Here is a 25,249-nt window from a genome sequence, read left to right as displayed (position 1 = left end):
GTTCACATGATTATTAAATCTGATAATATGCCATCTTCCGTGGCACAATAGATTAATTTTGCATGTGGTATAATTATTTAGCGCATTGTATGTATAATTGTTTCTTGGTACACTAGACCGCCAGGGTGTCGGTAGTAATAAATTAGCTTAGAGTATTCTATAAATTATTCTTTATTCTTTAAATTCTCTAAAGGCTAAAAGAAAGAAACTAATTCCTTATTTATTTATATTTATTTATTTTTATTTATTCTTAATTAGTTATTATTACATTTATACTATATTATTATACAATAAATTGGTTCAGATTATTCTGCCATAGGTGGTTTCCTAATGTACTGATCTTTTCCAACTGCTTTGATTTACGTTTCATGAGTTTTTTTGCGATGGATTCCTGTCTTGGGTTTTGTCATTGCATTGATCATTGCTGTGATCAAACACCAATCTTAGCATCCTGCAGTGGGGCTTGAACCACTGACCTGCACTAAGTAGTCACAAGTACTAACCTCTACACCACCGCTGCTCCCTAAACATACACAGTTTTATGAATATACTAATTCATCAATCTGACAACTCTTCCAACTACACAGAGCTTTATTAACTAGTTCGATATGAGCAGCTTGCATTGGGGCCTATAATTAAATGAATCAACATATAGCAAACTTGAAAAGTGATAGCGTTGAGAATGCGTAGGTTATTAGAGTTGGGCGCTCAACACTTTTTAAAAGTTTTGAATAGTTGAAGTTCTAGCTCAGTGTACTTGTATACATAAATAGTAGAACAGTCGTTTGGATGAGACCAGAATTTTGTGAATTGCTTGTTTTGAGCGTGAGTTTCCTAGAAATTCTAAGACGTTTTTTGTACTGTTTGTGCAATTACTAGTTCAGTTTTACAAAGTTCCTTTGGCATTAGCTGTTAGTTTTTGGCATGATAGCGATTGGTAGTTTAAAACAAGAAATGTTGTAGAGAAAGTAAAAGAAATCATAGAGAAGTGTAACAAGGCTTTACAATTGATGCATTATTGGCGGAGATGAGAGAAAATCGAAAGTCGAGGAAATCACAAACCTTTCCGCTAACATATCTAGCTCTGTTTTGGTCAAAAACAGGAAAACTCTTGTCAACTATATGGGGAACAGACTCTCTGACCAGGTGTGCTTTTGGAACAAACTCTTCTGCAATTTGTGGGGGTTCTTGCTCATGTTTTTCTAGAGAACGTTGAGCATAATTGGTTTTGCTATCATCCTCCGCGGGAGAGAACGACTTCTCGTATTCGGCGGGTAAACTATGTAGAGGTACAAGATTGATAACCTCAGCTCTCGGTTGCGTTGTTGTAGGGATGTTTCCCGGAGGTTGTTTAAATTCTTTGCTGTCTTCTGGCAGCTCGACTGATGAATCACTCTGTGGTGCTGAAGACTCAAGGTATACTAGTGGTTGCGGCATCAGATTCTCCTGAGGTTTTTGTGTCAGATTAGCAGAAGGATTGTTGGATGAACCTGCTGACGTTGGGTGTGTCAGCTGTGGCAGTAATTGGAGGTGTGTAACTTTTTGCACTGTTGGACTCTTCACCTCTGTCAGAGCAGCCGATGGAGAAAGCTGCCCAGATGGAACTGCGGCTTGTTGCGGTAGATACGCAACTACTGATTTAGGCTGTGATTTTAAACTGGCGGTAGGAAGTGCTGTTAATGGTGGAGATTGTGTGGTTACAGATGAGTAATGCAATGGTAGCTGCGCTATGGCTGTTGTCACTTGCGTTGGTAAAGTGGCTGGCGGTAGTGGTTGTGTAACCACAGAAGTAGCCTGTGGTGGCAAATGTGCAACTACAGATCTGTTATATGCTGGGGACTGTGTGACCACCAGTGTACTCTGTGGTGAATGCTGTGTTTCAGCGTGTGGCGGCAAGTTATTGGCTAAAGCAATATTCGGTGTGTGAGTCAGCGTTGCTACAAAGTTAGTCTGCCTGTCTGGCTCTTTTACTACAGGCAATGTCCGCGCAAACGATTGCAGTGATACAGGGGTGAGGAGAGATTGTGGCTGTGAAACAGAGGAGATAATTTCAAGCAAGATTTAAGACATACAAACGATCCGTAGCTCAGGAAGTCTGTTTATCACACTTACAATATTCTGAGTGTTAGTTGGGGGAGGGGGGTTCTTTTATTTAAAAGTCTCTCAATTATTAGCCGCTATTACTACCTCTTGCTATCAAAAGACCCTCTCTAAAACTTCAGCTGTTTATCATTAGAATATCAAAAATTCATCGCAATTTTGAAACTGGAAAAAATGTAAAAGGTGTAGCTTGTAGGATTGCGAAAAGATGAACTTTCACTAAGTTTTAGCAGATTTTATCAGAAAGTATCGGTATTTTTTATCATTTGCGATTGTTTTTGATGTTTGAAGTGATCTGACTGTCAGGATGTTTCAGAGTTAAAACCAAAACTTGATTCGAGGTTAAAACACTCAGATGAAGAGAAAGTGTAATTATGGTGTCTAGAGTTGCAAAGAGGCTGACAGAATAGAGACCTGTAACGCTGCAACTTGAAAGCAATAGCGAATATCCAATATAACAACAATAGCACTAATGGCATAATTTTGCACATCCTTTTTCTTCCATGCATTTAACCGTGATTAAGTTCTGTCAATTTTAATCTTGAAATATCCTGGTCGTCAGATCACCTCAAACATCAAAAACAATTGTAAAAGATTGAAAAATATCGATACTTTGTAACAAAATCTGCTAAAATTTTGTGCGTGTTCATCGTTGCAAGGAAGCGGAAAGGGGCACGGGTAAACAGTCCTGTGAAGGATTGATCAGCCAATCTTCATATATAAACCTCTATGGTCTTTTTTCAGTTAAGCAAATGAGTCACACATAGATCTATCAAACATACATCTAAAGCTGAGACAAATAAGCACACAGAAGCAGACATAAGCAGCCAAATAAGGAGTTGTGTGACCTACCTGCATTATTATCTTAGAACGATGTTTTGTTGCTGGAACTGCACTTGTGACAAAGTTAATTCTAGTTTTATGCATGTCGGTATGCGGAGGAGTCGGGGGCTCATATTGGACACTCGCTTGCTGAGGAATGATAGCCTCACACGCAACTGGGCGAGGCTCATCTTCAGCTTGTATAACTCCTGATTTGAATGACTCCTAGAGGTGCGTAGTAATATTATATTATACTCAAACAGGAAGTGGAAATGGAAGTAAAACAAAAATTCACATCACACTGAATCAGTGAAATAGAGTAGAGTTGAGCAGACAGTTCAATATTATAGCCTGAGATTCTTAAATGCGATTAGTCGCTACATTTTTTACCAAATTTTATGAACTCGTTCTTTTATCATAGAAGACAAGCGAGAACTTTCATTTAAGTGGTCTAAAACTAAAAAATTGAACATCAAGTTGGTTTTAAGATTCCTTGCCAAAAGTATGTCAAATTATTGCAATATCACTGTATGACATGTTGGTGTTTCGTTTTGCTTGGGTTTTTTCGGTGCTAAACTTGAAGTCACTTTTATTTATTCTACTTTTGGTTGGAAGAAGATGTTCCTGTTTCGGTATGGCTGTCTTGGTTACTTCCTCATCAAACTTGGCAGCTTAATAACATTTCAAGTGTAGACAAGTAACTCTACATGTAGATTATCGGTTGCTATGGGATTGGCATGGGTTCTTAGTTACTAAGAATGCTATTGCTCATGCTAATGCTATTGTTATAAATAATGCTCGGAGTGCAACGATGTGAGTTGTTGCCTCACGCTGCCGCCTAAAACAAGAAGCTATGCTAACAGCAGCAGCTCATCCTTACCTTGCTGACGACTGGCTGATCACTCTGCTGGAAGACCTTGTTCACATATGTTTCTTCTTTGTGAGGCTTTTTATGCCCTGAAAAGGTAAGCGTTGTGTGACCTGAGGTAACAGGAAGTGGGGCTGCTTGCTGATTGGTCACTACTTCCTTCCTCATCATTGTAGAGACCTAGAGCCAAAAGCAAACCATGACTGAGTTATGGCTGCCAAGAAACTAGACTCGGCAATATACGTATATTAAGAGGTTGTTTTTTTTGTTCTTTTTTTGTACAGACAGCAGTGTGCAAAATAAACTGGAATCCTTTATTGGAAAATTAAAATTATCATTTATAACATTATTACTCATTGTGAATTTAATCAATAACCATAAATTATATATTAAATTAATCCTTCTTTTGTCCTGACTTCAAATATGTAAACCAAACATAATATCATGTTTTTGAATGATGAGGATGTCTAAATTCTGAACATTTCGTTTTTTTAATGATTGAGATAACAATGCGTACAGGTATGATCACACCACATACATTTTTATTTGCGTATTTTAAGTCATATACATGTATATGATTTGAGTATTTCAAGTCATATACTTAAGTATATGACTTGAAATACTCAAATCATATACTTAAGTATATGATTTGAGTATTTCAAGTCATACACTTAAGTATATGACTTGAAATACTCAAATCATATACTTAAGTATATAACTTGAAATACTCAAATCATATACTTAAGTATATGTATATGACTTGAAATACGGAAAAAAAAATTGGGCGGATCACACCACATACATTTTTATATACACGTATATAAAAATATGTGAAATATGCAAGTCAAATACCTGTATATGACTTACATATTTCAAGTCATATACACGTATTTGACTTGAAATATGCAAATAAACATTAGTACAATCTCATAAATAAGAATTTTTATTTTCCATCAGAGCGGTCCAGCTTATTTTGTACATATCTGTGCAATGATATCTCTCTATGTAGTTTATCGCAAGAGATAACAACTCTTCATTGCTGCTATTTAAACTCTAGTAATTATAAGAACTACTAGTGCCCTGGCAGTCTAGTGTGCTGTGAGAAATCATCATGTGCACAGATAAAGCACAGAGAATAGGTATGTACACAACTATTATACAACCCAGAAAGGCAGATGATTAACCAAAGTGTCAGACTGTTGGGCTGCTGGTCTGAATGTCACGAGTTCAAATCCCTTACAAAGCAATCTTTTATCCCAACCTTTACACATGGCTTTGGGCAGATGAATTCACACAGCTCTTATTATAGTGCGGACTTTCTAGGTTTTTACTCTTTCCTTACGGGAGATCGCAACTCTGACTCTCTAACGCATCTACTTTTCTGTATTAACACATTAATTTAGTAGCGGCTTGGTAAGGAATGGTAAAATTTATTTCATTTTATTATCCACGCATGCAATATTTATATGACTGACAGAATTGAAATGATTTTGCTCACTCTCTTAGTTATGTATAGATGTTGCCATCGTTAAAAAATTTCATAATAAACTGAAAATTTTTTTCATTTGGAGTGTGTTAATCTTAGGGCGATAAACAGAACATGTGCCTGTTAGGCGGGAAGACCTCCTGAGATTACTAGAAGCAATCTTTCTTGATGCAATACTCTGAATCTTCTCTAGTCTTTCTTTAAATGTAAAATTGTATACCAAGCAGGTGAACCATACAACAGTAAAGACTTGATATTAGATGTATATAATTTTTTTTAAATCGTCAGCATTGAAGCCTAAAACCTTCAACTGCCTCATTAAAAAAAGTCAGCTATTACATTTAGAAACCAACTGGTCTACATGGCTATTAAAACTTAAATTATTATCAACAACTACTTTGTACTCCTAACAACTTGGTTACTGTGTTAGGGGAGATAACTACTTCGTTATTTACTAATACATCATTATTATATCAAGTGGACTGAGATAAACATGTTGTGCCTGCTTACTTTTACTTACACACACGAAGGCTTACTACTAACAGTGACTCAAGGAGCTCACAGTGTGCTTTGCATGTGTTAGCAAATCATGCTAGTATCATGCTATACCTGCTCCAGTAAATGTGCTATGTACTACAGAGACTCAGTCGCTCTTGTTGATTAGCTGCAGCATGTCAAGGTCATCTCTGATATAGTATATCAGAGATGACCTTGACATGCTACAAAAGGATTATCACTCGTATATCATATACGAGTGATAATCCTTTTAGCATAATACTTTGTGGAGTATTTACTATAATAAAAGACATGTTCGTCTGAAGCCACGCTACGAAAAAAGACTGCCTCGCGGGGATTCAAACCTAGATATTCAGGTGTCCAGCAAAGCCACTACCATCTGCACTATTCAACATCTTTCCACATTTAAGAAAAATGTGGAACATCCAGAGCTGCTTTAACAATCTTCTACCTAATATCCGTTCTCTTAGAAGAGAAAGGCATTTTAAACACTATTTGTCAGACTATTTATTCGATTTTAATGGTTAACTGTTGCCCTTTTTTGTTTTACTATTGCTGTATAGACTAATTTGAAAAACATTTCTATTTTTTAAATGAAATTATTGCAAATAAAGTACTATATATATAAGAATAGTTGTGCACATATTTAGTATGTATGATAATCTCTCACAGCCCACGGGACGATCAGGCTAATGGCTTTTGTAAAAAAAACTGATTGAGCAGTTATAGTAATAAGTCGACTTTAGCATCAGGTGATACTAGTAGACAATCGCTTATTATCTGTTTAGTTTACACGAACTCCAATTCGGATCATTCTTGAAAAAAGTCTGATGCAACAAATTCAATAGCTAGTATATGTTATCAGAAATGAAGTGTCGTTTACAAAAACACTAAATGAGCTTTTGACAGATTCTAATACATAAAGAACCTTTCACCGGAGGAGCTGGAAGGTTGAGACTCACATGAAGAGGCTGAAGTGAATTCTGGTTAGACTGAGTTCTTTCCAATGTGTGACTGGATAGGGCTGCCTCACCTGGCCCCTGTGATGTTTCTCTGGTCAGTGTTTGTATTGTGTGCACCTGCGAACATAAATTATCTTTTAGTGCACAGGCTATGCATATAATTACTATTCCTAGATATTTTTTTGCTTCTTGTGCATTAAAATTGTATAATAAAGAGGTCAAAAGGTGACTTTGCAAAAGTGGTGTGTAATAGAATTAATTCTTTAGATGCAGTAAAACAATTATTGCATCCAAAAATATTATAACTTTATCTCTAAAAATTTAGTCTTTTCTAAGAATATTTTTTTCAGAAGGATCATAGACAACATTAGCTAAATTGCATATTAATCACTTTATTGTTAAATGATCACTCTATTGTTAATTGATCACTCTATTGTTAAATGATCACTCTATTGTTAAATGATCACTCTATTGTTAAATGATCACTCTATTGTTAAATGATCACTCTATTGTTAATTGATCACTCTATTGTTAATTGATCACTCTATTGTTAATTGATCACTCTATTGTTAAATGATCACTCTATTGTTAAATGATCACTCTATTGTTAATTGATCACTCTATTGTTAAATGATCCCTCTATTGTTAATTGATCACTCTATTGTTAAATGATCACTCTATTGTTAAATGATCACTCTATTGTTAATTGATCACTCTATTGTTAAATGATCCCTCTATTGTTAAATGATCACTCTATTGTTAAATGATCACTCTACTGTTAAATGATCACTCTATTGTTAATTGATCACTCTATTGTTAAATGATCACTCTATTGTTAAATGATCACTCTATTGTTAAATGATCACTCTATTGTTAAATGATCACTCTATTGTTAAATGATGACTCTATTGTTAAATGATCACTCCATTGTTAAATAATCTCTCTATTGTTAAATGATCTCTCTATTCTTAAGTATGCAATCAGCAGCTTTATCTTTGCAATAAAACTATTAACTTAAGCAATGTATTGAATTATTGCTTGTGAACAAGAAAGTGTAAAAGTGATGCAAAGAAAACTTGTAAATTATTAAGAATATTAGAAATTATTAACATTTAAAAACTATCATACAAAAAGTAAACAAACCAGATATGCTAGTGTGAAACTGACACAACTTAAGTTAGGCTAGCTAGCCTCAGATCTACACTTTACTCCCTGCTATTCTGTATAGCTAAGGTACAACTCAATTGGCCTGTTTTTATCCCTGAGGCTAAGTGAAAGTCAAAACCTGTATACATTATTTCTTTATTTATTTAGTGTTTCGCAGATAATAAAATTTTATAAATGGTTTGATTACATAGTTTGATATAATTAATTTGTTTTAAAGTTATATGTAGTTACTTGAGAAATTAACCTTCAAGTTTGTGAGCTGCGAAACCAATTAAATAGAACACAATGCATTCTTATGAGAATATTTGCTTCTAAATGCAATGATTTTGACATACAAATTCATCTTTGGAATTATGTTAAGAATAGACCGCATTATGAAAGTTTTACTTTTCCGAGGAAACCTTTCTGAAAAACTTATTATTCAAAGAAGATGTCCTAGAAGAATTCATTAATGGATGGAGGCAGTAACCTTTGCGGCTTTTTGCTAGAATGAATGATATTCCGCTTGTGTTTAAAGCTGTGTATAACAGTTAGAAGAGCAGCCAGCTTTAATTGGTTTGTTGGAATAATATTAATGTGAAGATTTTTTTTACAATTGAAAACAAAATATGACAAATGCTTTATTTTTAAATATAAATAACCTCAAGAAACCTGGTGATGATGTCAATTAGTAATAACAAGCAGTCAAACTTGGTTAATAATTTTGTCCTATCTACTTGGTAGCGTATGAATCTAGTTTTTGTTGTGTTCTACAGCAACAAGAATTTAGAAAATTAACTTGTGAACAACTTTTTCTGACTGTATGGAAACTTGCATACTATCAAGTTTTCAAAGGAATAACTACTCCCATAATGAACACAGTTAATGCTTGAAAACGCCATTAATGTGGGTGTGGTGGGAACAGCGTGCCCATGACCTAAAACATCCTTGTTTTGCTTGATAGCAAGTAGAATTGATTTACTATAAATATGACTGTCTGACCAGAAAGTTGGACCAATGATATACAGCCCCCAAGGATAGGCGATGGCTATCATATTGGATTTGTGGGTCGTTAGGATTGTGCTAGCCTGAATTTCGGAGCTAACACAATCCCCGTGGTACGGTCGCGTTGGCTTGTTAGGTCTTGGAAAACACGATTTGCTGTTATTGTCATTAGCTCATACAGTCAGTAGACCCCGCGGTTCACAATAGCCAACCTTAAATTTCTACATTTTAGGGGTAACACCTAACTAGAAAAATGGATCCATGGAAAATAAAACATTTCAAATTATCTACTTTTACTATATTAAACTTGGTAGATGTCGTAGTATATATATATAGTTAAATATAATTTACCCAAAATCACCCGAACAAGCGCTTTTTTCCTAGCTTTTGATTAATATGTTGCCACCGCTAATATAAAATAACAGTCTTTCATCGTTGTCACATTGTTTTACCTGGCCAATACGATGTGACAGCAGGCAAAGCTGTGCAGTGTAGTTTTCATACTCAAAATCTAAATATAAAACTGAATTTGGGCTGTTTTACGATTGCGACTATTTATATCGTGAATGCTTGTGAATGGCAACTGACTGATCATAACGGTGACAATATTGGGCAACTATAATTATTTGACAACAAAATGAAACCAACAGATCAGTAAAATATCCACTATTGTTCATAATATTCGTAAATTTACAAGGTGCTTTATTCAGCATATTTGTTTGTTTGGGTGCCGAGTTCGGGTTCCTCCCAACAGAGCTCGATCATTAAGCCCCGCCCACATTATGCCCATCGCCTATCCTTGTGGGAGCTGTATATCATTAGCTGGACTCTCTTAATAAAAAGCAGAACTGTTTCACTAGGGAGTAGAATTCTATTACCAGGAAATAAGACTGCCTTAACAGGAAGTAAGCCCGCCTTAACAGGAAGTAGGACCGTCTCATTAAGAAATAAGACTCAGCTAACTTATAAAAATAGCTACCTTGCCCGGTGCTCGATCTCTGCTTTTAGAATGACTTTGATTGAAGTCACGAAGAGGCAGCGTCTTGCTCTTGCTGCTCGTATCCACCTCATCTTTCATAAACACTGATATTCTTTCTGGAGTTTTTGTTTCCTGAACTACGATTCTCTGAGAGTCATGACCTAAGGAAACAAGGGTATACTGGTCATATATAACATATTTAAGTTACGCGATACATTTGGCATTTTTGTTGTTTATTTCAAATAGTCAATAGAAAATCGATGTACAGTAGAGTTATATATTCACAGAGTATATTCACATTTGCAGAGCAAATGTGAATATACTCTGAATACTCCTGCAGTCTGATGCAGAAACTCTGAGAGTCTATTGAAAGAAACACAAATGATAAAGTTTTTACAATAATATAAACAGCTTCAACTGTTGTGTTTGACAATCTTGATGTAACATATCCACACTTGTAAATATTAACATTATATAATCAATATTAATAATGTAACCTTAATATTTCTAAACATTAATAATTAGGTGAATGTCCAACACTAGCGCAATGATAATTATAAATATTATTATACTCATAATATTATACTATTTCCTGATAGTGATCTTATAATTTTATGATTTTACCAATTATGGTATGATTATATATAAATCTCTTGTGACTTCAATTAAATGACAATTTTGTCTTTGTTCTTTATCTTAATTTACTGCCAAATGAATTTAACAAAAATTAATTTTTATTTTAATTTACTGCATCATGTTTAGAAATGTATTAAAAAATAACTGCAGCCTTATAGCCTTTGATCAAACAAACTCAACTACTTTAACATCTTATAATAACTAACAACAATAATAACAACAATCACTTATCAAATAATAATAATAATAACAACAATGATACATTGGAGTGTAAAATAAACTGGACCCCTTTTGTTAGAAAACTAAAATTGTCATTTAAAATATTGTTATTCATTGCGAGTTTAATCAATAACCATAAATTATATATCAAATTAATCCTCATTTTGTCAATATAAAACCCATACAGCTGTAAAATTATGTTTTTAAATGATTATGTAGACTAAGTTCTAAACATTTTATTTTTTAATGGTTGAAAATAATGATCTGTACAAATATAATCACACCCCATTTTACATGTAATGACTTGTGACTTGTAGTCACTCTGGGGATTAAAAATGTATGTGGTGTGATCATATCTGTACGTAATGTTATCCTCAATCATTAAAACATGAGATGTTCAAAGTTTAGCGTACCTTATTATTTAAAAGCATAGTTTTACAGCTGTTTAGTTTACATATTTGAAATCAGGACAAAATGAGGATTAATTTAATATATAATTTATGGCTATTAACTAAATTCACAATGCATAAGGATGTTGTAAATGAGAATTTTTGTATTCCAACAAAAGGGTACAGTTTATTTCAAATGCCACTGTATATGACTAAGAATTAGTGTTTGTCTCCCTTGTTGTTCATGATCTGAAAATACACAATTAAAATGCATTATTGAGAGTTTCTGGGTGACATAGAATCCAAAAGATCACCAATTTCTAACTTTAAATTTTATATTCGTTATATTTATATACAATTATATTTATTTATATATAAATTTATATTAATATATATTAATATATAATTAAATATATATTAGTTTATATACATATATAATTTTATATACTTTATACTATCATATTATCCACAAAAGCTTTCAAACGAATCATAATTTAGAACTTCTAAATCTGGCACAACCGCAAGGAATCACTAGTAACCAATATTTAAATGTATGCTAGTGTTCACAGCCTTTAAGACATAAACAGTTTTCTTATATCATCTCACAGCAAAATAACTGAGGTGTATATAGAAACTTTTTATAATTTCCTGGCATAAGCTGTACTCTGTATCTTAGCAGATTTTCTAGTTTACTCGAGCCTCTTGCTGGTTATAGACTGAGTACCTTGTGGGCTTGAATCTCTTCTGCTGATCACTCTTCGAACTGTTTTTTTCATGACTGAGTTTTTGTTTGATGTCCTTGGCATTGACATCGAGCGAGGTGGGCGAGGATCTTGGTAGCTCTCATCGCTGGAGCTCAAATAACCATTCTGAAGAAAAGAGGTTAAGTGGTCAAAAGGTTAAGAAGAGGTTAAGCTGAAATATTTGAAGCTCTTAATGATGGCTATCAGAACCGCTATGACATTCGCTTCAAATTCGTCACTAAATGTTATTCTGCTGATATTTATGGTACAGAATTTTTAAAACATTTTTTTGTATAATTTCAATTGAAATGAAATTAACAGCAGGCCAGACAATGTTCAGGATTTCTTTTATTTTTAGTCTGATAGCCTGCAGGTATTATTAAATATTAATTAAATAAATATTAAAATTAATCAATTAAATATTTGTTAAAATATTTGATTTTAAAACAGTGGAATATTTGAAACTCGGAACATTTGAAACTAGCCTCTTAAATACTGTTTTAAAGGCTGGTTCCCAATATTATTCCCAGATTTATTAATATATGATAGATATAAATGATGTTTTTATGGCGCTAATTTGTATGCAAAAAAAAAAATTAGTTTGAGATTCTCAAAAAGTTTAGAGTGATAAATTGAGTTGTTATTTGCTTGTTTCACTTTCATTTCATTTCTGCTAACAAAAATAATTAAAATCCAAGGACACCGTAATGTCATAAATAGATTCATTAACAGATTATTAACTTGATGATTATTATTAGTAAGCTATATTCCATTATAATCTTCATGCGTTTTGGTTTGTTAATGTAATAGCTTTGAATAGTTTATAATCACAGCATATTGCTTGCAAAAGGATATTCTTCATTGGAGTTGTCGTTCTTTTAAGAAATGATTCTATGCGAGGTTCCGTAAATTCGGAGGTGATCATATAATTGTTATGGTATCGTACCAAAATCACAGTAAGAACTCAAACTAACTAGCAGGCTGCCACATGTATTTTGCTTAGTTGTTAAATCATTCAGGTGTTTTGAATATTTATATTTCAAGTTTAGTATAGTTTTATTTTTAAACTAAAACTAAAGTATATTTTGCTACAGCAAGCTAATAGTAGTAAGAACTAGTGCTTTAGTACAAACTGGCCCTCAAGATCAACCTTAAAGGACTTTTAAAATTTAAAAAAAAAATTTTCGTTTTACTTTTTTGTGTATTACAACAGCAAAGACACGGAATATTGTTAATCAATTAGTCAAATCTGCACAAAGTTCATCAAATGCTGACCTTGACCCCTCCGGGTGGCTTTCTCACAATCTTTAGAGATCTGGTACTTCCTCCATAGTCTGAGAGGGGACCAGTAGGTAGAGTCTGTGGCCTTCTAGATGTAGGGCCATTGTAGTCAGACTGGCTAGACCGATACTTCCTGTGGAAGTCATGAGACAAATTTACTAAATCAATATTTTCATAACTTTATGTCTGAAGTATCCTTGTAGGAGCTTTTGTTGATTCAACCAAGAAAGCTGAGATGAGTAACAGAATGGATTAGTTGGGATACAACCGCTTAATAGGCTAATTCAGACCAAATTTGTTATCTCCACATATTTTTTGTCTCTCATCCAGTTACTATGGATACTTATATGTCAATAGAATGCTTAGACTCTCTTGTATTCAAATAATCTAGTTTTAAAGAAAACTTAATTTTCTCTTCATTTAATAAGCAATTTTAATTGTAACTAAGATTTTCAAAAGATTGCTAAAAGTCACTTGCTGGAAGATGAGCTCATCAAATACTAAAACTCATTCCTGACCCAAACAGCCATTTTTAGGGCCCTTAAATTACCAAGAGTTATTCATACCTGTAGAAAAAAAAATTAGAAGTCCCGAATAGAGAAGTTTCTTCTATTGAAACTATGACAATTGGTGATACTCGTAGATATGCTCCATTAAATGGTGTCTAACTTGACCAAAAAATGATAAAGTTTAACTCAATAGATTCCTAACAGTATAAGAGATCAGAATCCTTACTGTTCGTCCAAAGCCAGACATGTTAGGAACAAAAAACAGATTGTACTGCATGGGTGTTGAACCCAGACAGTCCTGATTCACAACCCAAGTTCACTACCATCTGCACCACTTGACAATCCTTGAATTTTTAAGAATAATTGTGCATATAATTGTTGCACATGGTGAGTTTTCAGTGCTCACCGGATTGCCAGCGAACTAGTATACCGTTTTGAAAATCTATCTGTAAAAACAAGAAATTTATTTATGTTCAATGCTTAAAAAAAATGCATTGCTGATTGTGTCATAACTCTGTTGTCAGAGCTGTATAATCTCCGGCTATAACAAGGACACAACAAGATCAAAGCTTGGCAACTGAGGTAGCAGTAGCCCTGATCACCTTTTGCTGTCAATCTCTAGTTCACCCGGCATCATTCAAAGTAAATCACTCTTTTTTACTGTTGTTAACATTTTACCTTGACTGTGTAGTGACAGGACCATAGTAGTCACTCTGGCTTGATCGAACAGGCGACTCTCTCCTTGTCAATGTCTGTCGCTGGATTGGCACTTCATTTGGTCCGAAATACTGCCAATCGCCTGTCGCATCAGACCTCATCGTAGAGTATCGGGAGTCGTTCTTCGTGCCTCCATAGTCACTTAACGCTCTCTGCATTAAAGTAATTTATGATTTTTGCAGGTCCAAAGTTTGTATATAGCCAATAAAAACAGTCATTAGCAAGGTTTTATGTTATTAAGGCTAGCAAAAATAAACGAATTGAAATGTCATCTTATATTCAAATAAAAACAGGCGACATCTTTCTTTTTAATTTTTATCACAGGGAACTGTGAGTACCTGCTCTGGTGAAGAAGAATAGTGTGAGGCTCTTGGACGTCTCTTACTAGTGCCATACTCAGACCTTGGTCTATGCATTGAATTAGAATCCTCATATCTCCTTGGTAAGCCATCACTCGACCTCTATTGGTAAGAAAAACGCAGCATAAAAAACCTGAGAGATTTGGCATACTGGCACATCATCATCGGAGCCTGACTGCCCAAGAGAGATGATGCTAATAGAATATTTACTTTAGAATCAGTCTTATAATGACTTTACATTTGATCGCATCGTCTAATCTTTTTTTAGATCTAAAAGTTGAAACATTTTTTAAAACTTTTAAAAACATTTAAATTTTTTTTTAAATTGAACAAGATGAATGACTGACATTGAATAAATATGGCATAAAAATGATTTTGGACAGAAAATTTATTTTTAATCAACATCAACATTTACCATTCCAACTTTTAAAAGAAGTTTTTTGTTTATTTCTGTATGCTATGTTTAATTCTGTGGAATTCATACTCTACCAGTTGCAGTGACTACTACAGCTCTATACTGATTGCAATAGTCTTGTTATCCATGCGAGATTCAACATTTTTCCTCACGTTTGGGCACAGATCTTTTTCTGGTATGGCTTAAGGCATAATGCTAGCCAAAGTGTTTAGTGTGAAGCCATGCAAGATTGGCAAGTGCAATAAGCATGTGCAAAATTTATTCAATAGTGTAGACAGTTGGGCTGAGTAGTGCATTGGGTAAATGCCTGTCTGCGGAACTGAAGGTTCAGAGTTCAAAGCCAGTGCACAGCAGATTTTTTATTCTGAAAACCTAATCGCTTCAACTGGACACACAGGCAAACAAAAAAATACAAACACTAATTTATAGCATTTTGGGGAAGTCTGGGTACACATTTTTTCTAGTATCCTGGCAGTCGCATTTGCCATTAAATGTTGGCAAGTGTAATTAGTATGTCCATAATTATTCTATCGTATGGCAGCATCACTGTGTGATGTAGTGATTAGAGCGCATGTCTCCAAACCGGTGTTTGCAGGTTCATTTCTAGTGAGACGTGGTTTTTTATTCTTAATGCTAACAAGCATTGCAAGCGAGTGTATTTTACCGCTCTAACTTGATATATGACAAACCAACAAACCAACTAACAATATAGATTTGGCTATATAGATTTGAATAAAAATATCAGTAAAAATGTTAATATATGACTGTGTAGTTTTATCAAATGAGAGTTTTGTCTTTTTTGACCAAACTACTAATTCGGAGCAAGCTGATTTTAAATCCGCCATTTCTGACGCTCGAGTCGAATTTCAACATGTCGTTAAATTGAATCTCACTCCTTGCTGTGCGCATTTCTGATTTGACTTTTAATATTAGAGAGCAAAATGTAAAAGAAATAAAATCTGCTACATCGTGCTTGCTCCTTACTCCTTACTCCTCGGTTATATCTTTCAAAGAGGAAAGACAGTGGTTCAATTAACCAGCTAATCAACTAAATATTTATCACCACTACTAACCCTAGTTTTAACTGATTCTGTATTAAACAAAACCCTATAGGACTTTTTGAAAGGTAGTGTAGCTTCAACCATCATAAAAACCTGCCTCGAGCGTTGCCCGACCACAGCAATAATCTGCCTACGGTACGGTATCTATTGAACAGAAAACCTGCCTATGGTGTCATTGAGCAGACAATCTGCATATGGTGTCAATTGAACAGACAACCTGCTTGTGGTATCTATTGAACAGACAATGTGCTGTTTTTCCATTTTTCAAGATTGACTTACCAGTGGCTCCTTATGAATCTTTCTAATATGCTTCAATGACATGACGCGACTACACAATAAACCACCTGCACTTCGTGTCACAACTAATCGCTATAGACTCAAGTGAGTGGGAATAGCCTTATAGCACGACATGTCAACGAAGTAGCAGGAATTTGCTACAAGCTTTTTGTTATTCTGACCGACTATGAGACAAAGACATTCACGTGTCCTTTTGATACCTTTGAACAAAAACTCATTGTGACCTCGCGCTATGCATAACAGGCCAACTGCACATTATCATTTGTGGAAATAACAGAGTGTATAATATTGGAGCAAGTCATTTGATGCGTGCGATTTGATGCATTAGGTGGGCGTTCATGTCAGAGGGACAATAAGCAAGTTTCAATATTATCATCGATAACACAGATATTTGTCTTATTTCATCAGGGCTTATAGCCAAGGTGTAGGTATAAGTTTTATAATTTAAAACTTTTTTTATGGTGTTTGAGTTTTAGATAATCAGGTACATTTGACGGCCAGGCCATTATGAAACCATATACAAAATCTTCAATGTAGTTAGTGTTTAGATTTCATGAACACCTAGGCTTTACTTAAAATAAGTCTGTTTGTTTGACACCCTAAATACTCTTCTGTGCTAACACCGCAAATCAAAAGCTTCTCCTATTTCTGAAAACTTTGTGAGCAAATCTTTTACCTTTTAATTTTCTAAAACGAGTTATTATACTAGTTTTAAGATCTACAGCTTAGATTGTATTCTCATTGGCCAACCTAGCAAAAGCTCTTCGTGATTGGCTAGCTTTGTCATCATAAAACTATTGTATGTTTTGCACTGCTTAATTATATATAGAAGATATAAAATATTTCATATCTAGGAGCCTATTGCTCAAGAAATGCATTTATTTGTACAAATACGAAAAAGCAGCGCCGTCTGATAAAACATAGTCAACTTGTAAAAGCATGCAGCACTTGATAACCATGATTCTAGCTCTAAAATGCTTCTGAAAAACCTCTATTTGTCATAGTATTTAAATAGTAAGCAGAATAACAAGATTATAACAACAATAGTCCAGCGGTAATAGTGTTTCCTTTGGTTTAAGTTGGAGCTAACATGTCTATTAAAACAATACAGATATCAGCCATCTTACCAACTATAACAGTACTCAGGAAACTAAAGCTATGAACTATGGGAAGGGTGTATTTAGATATTTGGTTTAAAGCCCAATTCCAATGTATTTGCAAAGTTAAAACTGTGATAAAATGCATTATAATACTAATAATAAGGTTACTGCTACTATTACTGTCATTGATATTTGTATTTTATTATAGCAGTTGCTTTTTACTTGGGAAGTAAAAACCAGAGTTTTTTCAACATTGGGTAAATCATTACAAATGAATTTAGTTCTTTAGTGTTGGTGTCTGGGTTGATATTAGTGACTTTCATATTACCTAACGACAGCCCAGTTTCAACCCAAGTCAAGTAAATCAGGTGTCATGCAGACGCAGTTCAAAACACTTCAACTAATGTGGTTGTTATTACGATTAATATTATCATCGTACTCGGGATTATTTTTGTTGTCATTAATATTTTCCTATTTTATTGTTAATTCCTGTTGTCATAGTTATAAAATAAACCACAGAATATATAGTATTGGGGAACTATTGCTTATTATAATTGTCATCTGTTCCTAACCAACTTTTGTGGCAAAAGCAACGCTTTGATTAATTTTTTACAGATTTATTTTCAATTGACTTCACATTTCATCAAATGAGACAGATTGAAAATGATAAACATGTTTTACTAGTTTTTTTGAAAAGTCGCACGATAAACTTCTAAACAAATGGTGAATAGATTAACATCAATTTTCAACTCACAGAAATCACAGACTAATTTGATGTCATTAGTAATTACTGACAAACAATGATGAATAATTAATAGGTCATTGAGCCTATCTACTGAAGCAGTGGGACTACTATAATAGACTCTGCTGTATTTACCCTGTCCAATACTTATGTGCATTCACAAGTAACATTACTGCAGTCGTTCAGCATCTCAACGTCTGCCAAAATATGCGAAGACAACGCATTGCTTCCTGCATAGCAACCAGTCAATCCTTGCATAGCAGTGCCTTGGTTACGTACTCTACACTCAACATACATACTTGTTTGGCTGTATGCCACAGCAGAAGCAAAAAGTATCTTTTTTATTTAGAAGTTTCTGCTATGTTTGTGTTTGTTTTAATAAAACTTATATAACTGTTCAGTTTACTACATGTATAAAAAAGAAGGAAAAACAGCAAACCAACATCTCGGCAATTTAGCGCTGACTGCGACAGCTTTATATGCTATTGTGTAGTATTTTTTAGTTCAACAACAATTTCCAAAAGGTAGTGTCGATTGATATTCAAATTTTTTCATTGTTTTTATCTAATTATACAAATTTCTGACAAGATAAGCAAGTGCATGTACTAGATCAGTCTAAATTCTTCCATTCAATGTTTTAAGACAATCTGAGCAGGTGCTCTAAAAGCAAATATGGCCAACCCAGCGTGCTTTCATTTCATTTACAACAACTTCCCTTATGCAAACTACAGAAAATATTGAGGATACCGTCTTATTTGTATAGAAACATTCAGGGAAAATTTCTTAATGAAATCAACTTGTGAGAAAATACTGCCTTGGACTTGGAAAATGCTAACTAGTTTTCACTAATGTACAGGTCACTAGCTAAACACAAGTATTTTAGCTTCTAAGGCTACATATACACCCACAGAAAAGATTCATGAGATTTTATCTGTGATTCGCCGATGAGCAGAGAATGTAAGATGGCCCATCAGATTATCAATAAAAAAATGCATATAAAGCTCGGTGTTAAATTGCCCAGAAAATTGCTTGAAGTTGAAATAACTTCATTTCTTAACACCATGGCAATTTTTTTTAGAAGCTTTATGACATGGTAAAAGTGTACACTGATTTATTGTTGACCATAAACAGATAATACCTATGTACAATTCCTGGAAAATTAATGAACATGCGTGATTCTATGAATCTGAGCCAAAGAAGAACTCTATGAGTATGAATCTATGGATCTGTACAACATAGAAAGGATGATTGTGCGCAAATCTATGGATCTGAATAACAAAGAACTCTGTATCTATGTATGACTATAAAGACCTAAATCTGTATAACACAAAACCTCTATGACTATGTACAACTCTATGGATTTTTATATTGTAAGAAATCTGCATAACTTAATGACTTTGTCAACTTATCTTCTCTCACGTTTCAACATTCTAATATTAATCTCGACTATTGCTGCCGAAGATTATTTTATCATAGAGGCTGGATAATTTACGATGTTTCGTCTTATACTGCCAATTTCGTGTCACTGAAAAAGACTCACTTGCCTTACAAATGGTATAGATTTTAGACCAAGCTTTATTCCTTGGTTATCAACCTATTTGACTCTATAACCAGCTGTAACTCTATGATTAACTGTAACTCTATGCTCAGCTGTAACTCTATGCTCAGCTGTGACTCTATAACTAACTGTAATTCTATGACCAACTGTAACTCTATGACCAACTGTAACTCTATGACTAACTGTAACTCTATGACTAACTGTAACTCTATGACTAACTGTAACTCTATGACCAACTGTAATTCTATGACCAACTGTAATTCTATGACCAACTGTAACTCTATGACTAATTGTAACTCTATGACTAACTGTAACTCTATGACCAACTGTAACTCTATGACCAACTGTAACTCTATGACTAACTGTAACTCTATGACCAACTGTAACTCTACGAATAACTGTGACTCTATGGCCAACTGTAACTCTATGACTAACTGTAACCCTATGACCTAAATAGCTTATAGAAAATTGCATGACTCTATGCAACTCACTGCTATTTGTCTGCTAACTCTGAACTGTGACTGCATCAATTTCAGGTAGTTGTTAGGTATACAGAGGTAATGTGGCACTTTATCCATTGCGCAATAAAGCAAAACGTTATTCTGCAGTAATAATATGTAACCATATAGTGAAAATATTTCTATTGCAGTAAAATAAGGAGCTCACCTGAGAGAGAATACGACGCCTACAAGCGCTAGCCATGACAGACACTGAATGGGTAGGTGATGAAAGCACAAAGACAACTATCGACTCTCACACATGACTAATCTAGTCTCATCAGAATAATAATGTAAACTACGCGTTACGCATACCGACTCTTGCAGCGTATTCTGTAATGACAAGAAATCTACGCTACTGCGAAGCGCAGAGACGGTGGATATGGACTAGTTATAAATAGCTAATAAAGGCAGGTAGTGGCTCTGACTGCTGAATACAGGATAAAAATTGGAACGTAAGACTCTGCAAATATTAGCATATACTTGCAGGTTTTGTTGCGCATTCCATTCGATACGGATGATAGTGCTGGCTAAGGGAGACAATTACCGCTCACTACTGATGATAGTGCTGGCTAAGGGAGACAATTACTGCTCACTACTGCTTATAGTGCTGGCTAAGGGAGACAATTACTGCTCACTACTGATGATAGTGCTGGCTAAGGGAGACAATTACTGCTCACTACTGCTTATAGTGCTGGCTAAGGGAGACAATTACTGCTCATTACTGCTTATAGTGCTGGCTAAGGGAGACAATTACTGCTCACTACTGATGATAGTGCTGGCTAAGGGAGACAATTACTGCTCACTACTGCTTATAGTGCTGGCTAAGGGAGACAATTACTGCTCATTACTGCTTATAGTGCTGGCTAAGGGAGACAATTACTGCTCACTACTGCTTATAGTGCTGGCTAAGGGAGACAATTACTGCTCACTACTGCTTATAGTGCTGTCTAAGGGAGACAATTACAGCTCACTACTGCTGATAGCGTTGGCTAAGGGAGATAGTTACAGATTGTGGGTGCGATTGAGATTGTAGTTGTGTGCTCTCCCTACTGCGACCAATGGTCATCGCGTGACTTCAACCTTAGCCTACTGATTATAAGTCTCTGTCTAACCTATGAACCACACTAATTCTCGCTACTAGATGTTAAATACCAAATGAAATTGACAGGTTTGTATAAGCCTAGAAACTGAAACCCTCAAATCGATAAATAAATTATGCGTTTCTGTTTAAAATCCTTAAAAGAAAGTGTAACCTATTTTTTTCATCCAGATAACAAAATGAGAAGTTGTTTTTTTCTGTTTTAGAGAACAAGCAGCTGAAGCTAACAGTCATACAACAAACAAGCTGAGACAACTAACAAGAATACATTATCATATATGTGTGTGCACTTCGGTTCAGCAAATTATATTTCTAGAATTTGTATCACTGTAACCATTACCAGCTTTTAGTCAAAAACAACGTTAACAGATAAATGACTGGTAGCTTTGTCACTCGACCTTTGACCTTTGAATTTTATGACACAAAAACTGTTTTGGCATCAGAACATAAACCTCAAAACCCAATTTTTCATGCAGATTAAACCTAGGGTTGCATTGATACAATACCATAAGGCCTAAAGACAACCATTTTTATAGATCATGCAAGAAGTCGAACATAGTTATTACACTCAGAACTTCAATTTTGAATATAGTATCTGAAATGTTTAAGGAAATGAGAAACAAAGTGGTAAATTTCATCTGCTCATTATAAACTTACATGAAAACCCTTCTAAAATCCAGGTATTTTGTCTAACGAATGCTAACAGATGTATGAAACCTGAAATGATCGAATATTTACAATGAGCTGTTTGTAGGATTTCATCTGCTTGTAGATCGTTCATGTATATCTGAGAAGATGCATAAAACCCGACTCAGATCAAAAAATACTCAATACATTTACGAAAAGGGCAAAACTGAATTTTTGTAAAGAAACTACAAAATGTATGTTTTTCCCCTGTCATATGATGTCATAAGTGCAGGTTGACATTCTATACAATGTGCATCGTGATTTGTTGAATATACCATTTCTCAGCCAATCAACATCTGCCACCACACTTTTAAATTGGCAGTTTGGTTATACACATACCAATTTTTTAATATCTTTGTGAACCCACACCGATCGATGGCAAACAACTCCAACGATAAATCATAAAACAAAATCTGAATATCAATACAACCAATCTTCATGAAGCAAAAGCGCTGCCTTCAGACAAGTTACTGGAAACAAACGTTATGAAAAGTAATTTCTTAGCTTTTGATACTTTAATAATTTTTTAGTTTTAGGTACTTAAAATAATTTAAGGCAAAATCGTCACTAAAATCAGCAAAAGTTAAAAAAAATACTTGATGAGGGGGATACGGTTGATGAGCATTGATAAGACAGTTAAAGCTAATGATCTGAATCTGTTAGGTGAGAGAGATGAGGAACCAAACTAAACCATTAAATTAAATGCACAAGAAGTCTTTAAACTGCAAATAAACGACAAATCAAGAAGTACAAGCTAAGCATGTAACCGCTGTTCTATTTAAAATGAATAGTCGTGATTGATTGATAAAATTAAAAGCAAACTAGGTAGTATACTGTAGATGCTGCTCACTGTATCAGTCGCAGGATTGGTAGATATAGGCGTAGATGTGTGAACTTACTGGTGGAGGCCTCGAGCACATGATTGTGAAGTTTTGATCAAATTGACCAAAAAATATGGAAACGCATAGCATTCACATGGACTAACAGACAGACAAATTCAAACACAATGACAAAGTATATAGGATTTGTTAATATATGGTAGATATAAATGATATTTAGCTGACTTGATTTTGTAGGTAAGAAAATTCAATTTAAAGTTTTTATTGAAGTCTAGTAATAAATTTAGTTGTTAAATGCTTGTTTTACTTTCATTTCATTTCTGCTAAAAAAATAGTTAAACTCTAAAGACACCGTAATGTCATTAATAGATTATTAAACTGTTGGTTATTAGTAAGTTACCTTCCATTATAATCTTCATAAGTAAATAAAATTGAGGTTAATAGCCTGATGTAGTTGGTAACAAAAGCTCTGGAGAAAAAATCATTTCTAAAAGGTGTCAAACAGATAAATTTAAAATTCATTAAGGTTGGTATCCTCTGGCACCCTTACTGGCTTGCATGAACAGGATGACCACAACAACAAATAGTTGTGCCGAGAAAGACAAATCCAAAAAACAGATTAAACTGCGGTATTTTAACTTATTAAACATGAACTTACACTAAATGTTTGTAGATTTCATCAAAAAGTATTAGTATTTTTCTATCATTTGCGATTATTTTTTATGTGTGAGGTGATTCAATTGCCAGGACATTTCTAGACTAAATTCCATGAAACCTGATTTCAATTAAAACAATCACAAGGAAAACACATGCGAAACGATGTCACTAGTTGCTATCGTTGCTATTATTGATATCGGCTATTGCATTCAAGTTACAGTGTTACGTGTCTCTATTCTGTCAGTTTCTTTGTAACTATAGACATCATAATCACACCTTCACTTGAATGATCCTTTTAATCACCATCAACTTTTATCAATTTCAATCTTGAAACATCTTGGCAATCAGATCAGCTCACACATAAAAAATAATCACAAATGATAGTACGATACCTATATACTTTCTGGAGAAACCTACAAAAATTCTGTGTACTTTCATCTTTAACAAACCATTAAAACAAGATATTCTATTCAACTAGTTGTTCACAACTTGACAGAAGATGTCCGATTTAGGAGTAGTAGTAGTAAACAACTAAACAACCAGATGTAGACATAAGGTTTGGTTATGTTTGTTTGAAAGAACCTGTTGTCTTCCTGACTCACCCTTGATCTGGATTCTCGCTCACTCATGATTATCGTATCGTTAAGAGGGAGTCCGTATTTGTGAAGCACCATCCTGCCCTGCCAATGCTGCCCCTCTATGCCAACCGCTATGTTTCTCCCGCTGTCAGCAGATGTAAATCGTCAATGCTGCCCCTCTACGCCAACCACTGTTTCTTTTGCCAGCAGGCAATGTAAATCATCACTGCTTCGTGTGCGTTGTTGAAATACCAAAGCAAATATCCTGCGTTGCATAGCAATGGATGAGAGAGACAATAAGAGTTAGTGGTGCGAGACGAGTTGCCATAGAGAGTCGAGGATTGAAAGAGAGCATCACATTACTTCAATTACGTTTTCTTATTACATTCGTAGATTATGTTCCGTTTATTGAATTCACAAAGGCAGATCGACTTTCATTGATAACTCTGACAGGTTTTCATGTAGCTGGAGCTCTTGTATTTTCAATATTCAATCACCAGTCAATAAACAACCAATAGATAGATACAGTGAGCGGATGAAGAGCTTCATGATATGATGATTTAACTGTCTAGTGGCGGTTTTTACGGTTGACGATTGGAATATCGCCACCATTTAAAGAGATATCACAAATCATATACACAATATAATAGTGTAATAATGATTTATCTCACATCTGATGATTTTCAGAGTGAACGAAGTGGAACTAGAATGCCCAGGCCTTCTAGTCTTATAATAAGCTTATTCCATGGCCTTCCATGCATACTGACACTCACAAAATAAATTTTTCTAATTATCACAAACACAAAACAGTGTCTTTGTAAATTAAAATATTCAAAAACAATGTTTATAAAGTTTAAAAGTTTGTTTTACATAATGATAATAATATCGCAATATACCGCGCATTGTCTATTTGCAATATTGAATCGTTTGGTGGTGTTTTGAAATTGTGAAGCTCTAAGGAAAAGTTGTGCTTTACCTT

At 34.4% G+C, this 25,249-nt stretch overlaps 2 protein-coding genes across 2 annotated transcripts in view; both read right to left on the bottom strand.

Moving 5' to 3' along the window:
* LOC137402314 (uncharacterized) overlaps window positions 1–14,295 on the bottom strand; it is a 42,509-nt gene extending 28,214 nt beyond the window's left edge. The window contains exons 1-7 of the mRNA XM_068088811.1: window positions 14,264–14,295; window positions 13,147–13,285; window positions 11,853–11,997; window positions 9,885–10,045; window positions 6,755–6,871; window positions 3,803–3,970; window positions 2,953–3,147 (exon numbers count right to left, since the gene is read on the bottom strand). Coding sequence (XP_067944912.1) covers window positions 2,953–3,147; window positions 3,803–3,970; window positions 6,755–6,871; window positions 9,885–10,045; window positions 11,853–11,997; window positions 13,147–13,285; window positions 14,264–14,295 — 957 coding nt within the window. The remainder of the gene's footprint in view (window positions 1–2,952; window positions 3,148–3,802; window positions 3,971–6,754; window positions 6,872–9,884; window positions 10,046–11,852; window positions 11,998–13,146; window positions 13,286–14,263) is intronic.
* Window positions 14,296–14,335: 40 nt separating this feature from the next.
* LOC137402312 (uncharacterized) lies at window positions 14,336–24,394 on the bottom strand. Its single transcript, XM_068088810.1, has 3 exons — window positions 24,295–24,394; window positions 14,717–14,839; window positions 14,336–14,530 (listed from the first exon to the last, which is right to left on the bottom strand). The coding sequence occupies exons 1-3, from the start codon at window positions 24,364–24,366 to the stop codon at window positions 14,336–14,338; spliced, it is 390 nt and encodes a 129-aa protein (XP_067944911.1). The 5' UTR covers window positions 24,367–24,394.
* Window positions 24,395–25,249: the final 855 nt, after the last annotated feature.

This window comes from Watersipora subatra, chromosome 8 (assembly GCF_963576615.1).
Source record: "Watersipora subatra chromosome 8, tzWatSuba1.1, whole genome shotgun sequence".
In the NCBI taxonomy this organism is placed as follows: Eukaryota; Metazoa; Bryozoa; class Gymnolaemata; order Cheilostomatida; family Watersiporidae; genus Watersipora; species Watersipora subatra.
Note: the sequence above shows the minus strand (reverse complement) of the source record. Positions and strands in the feature narration are given on the sequence as shown.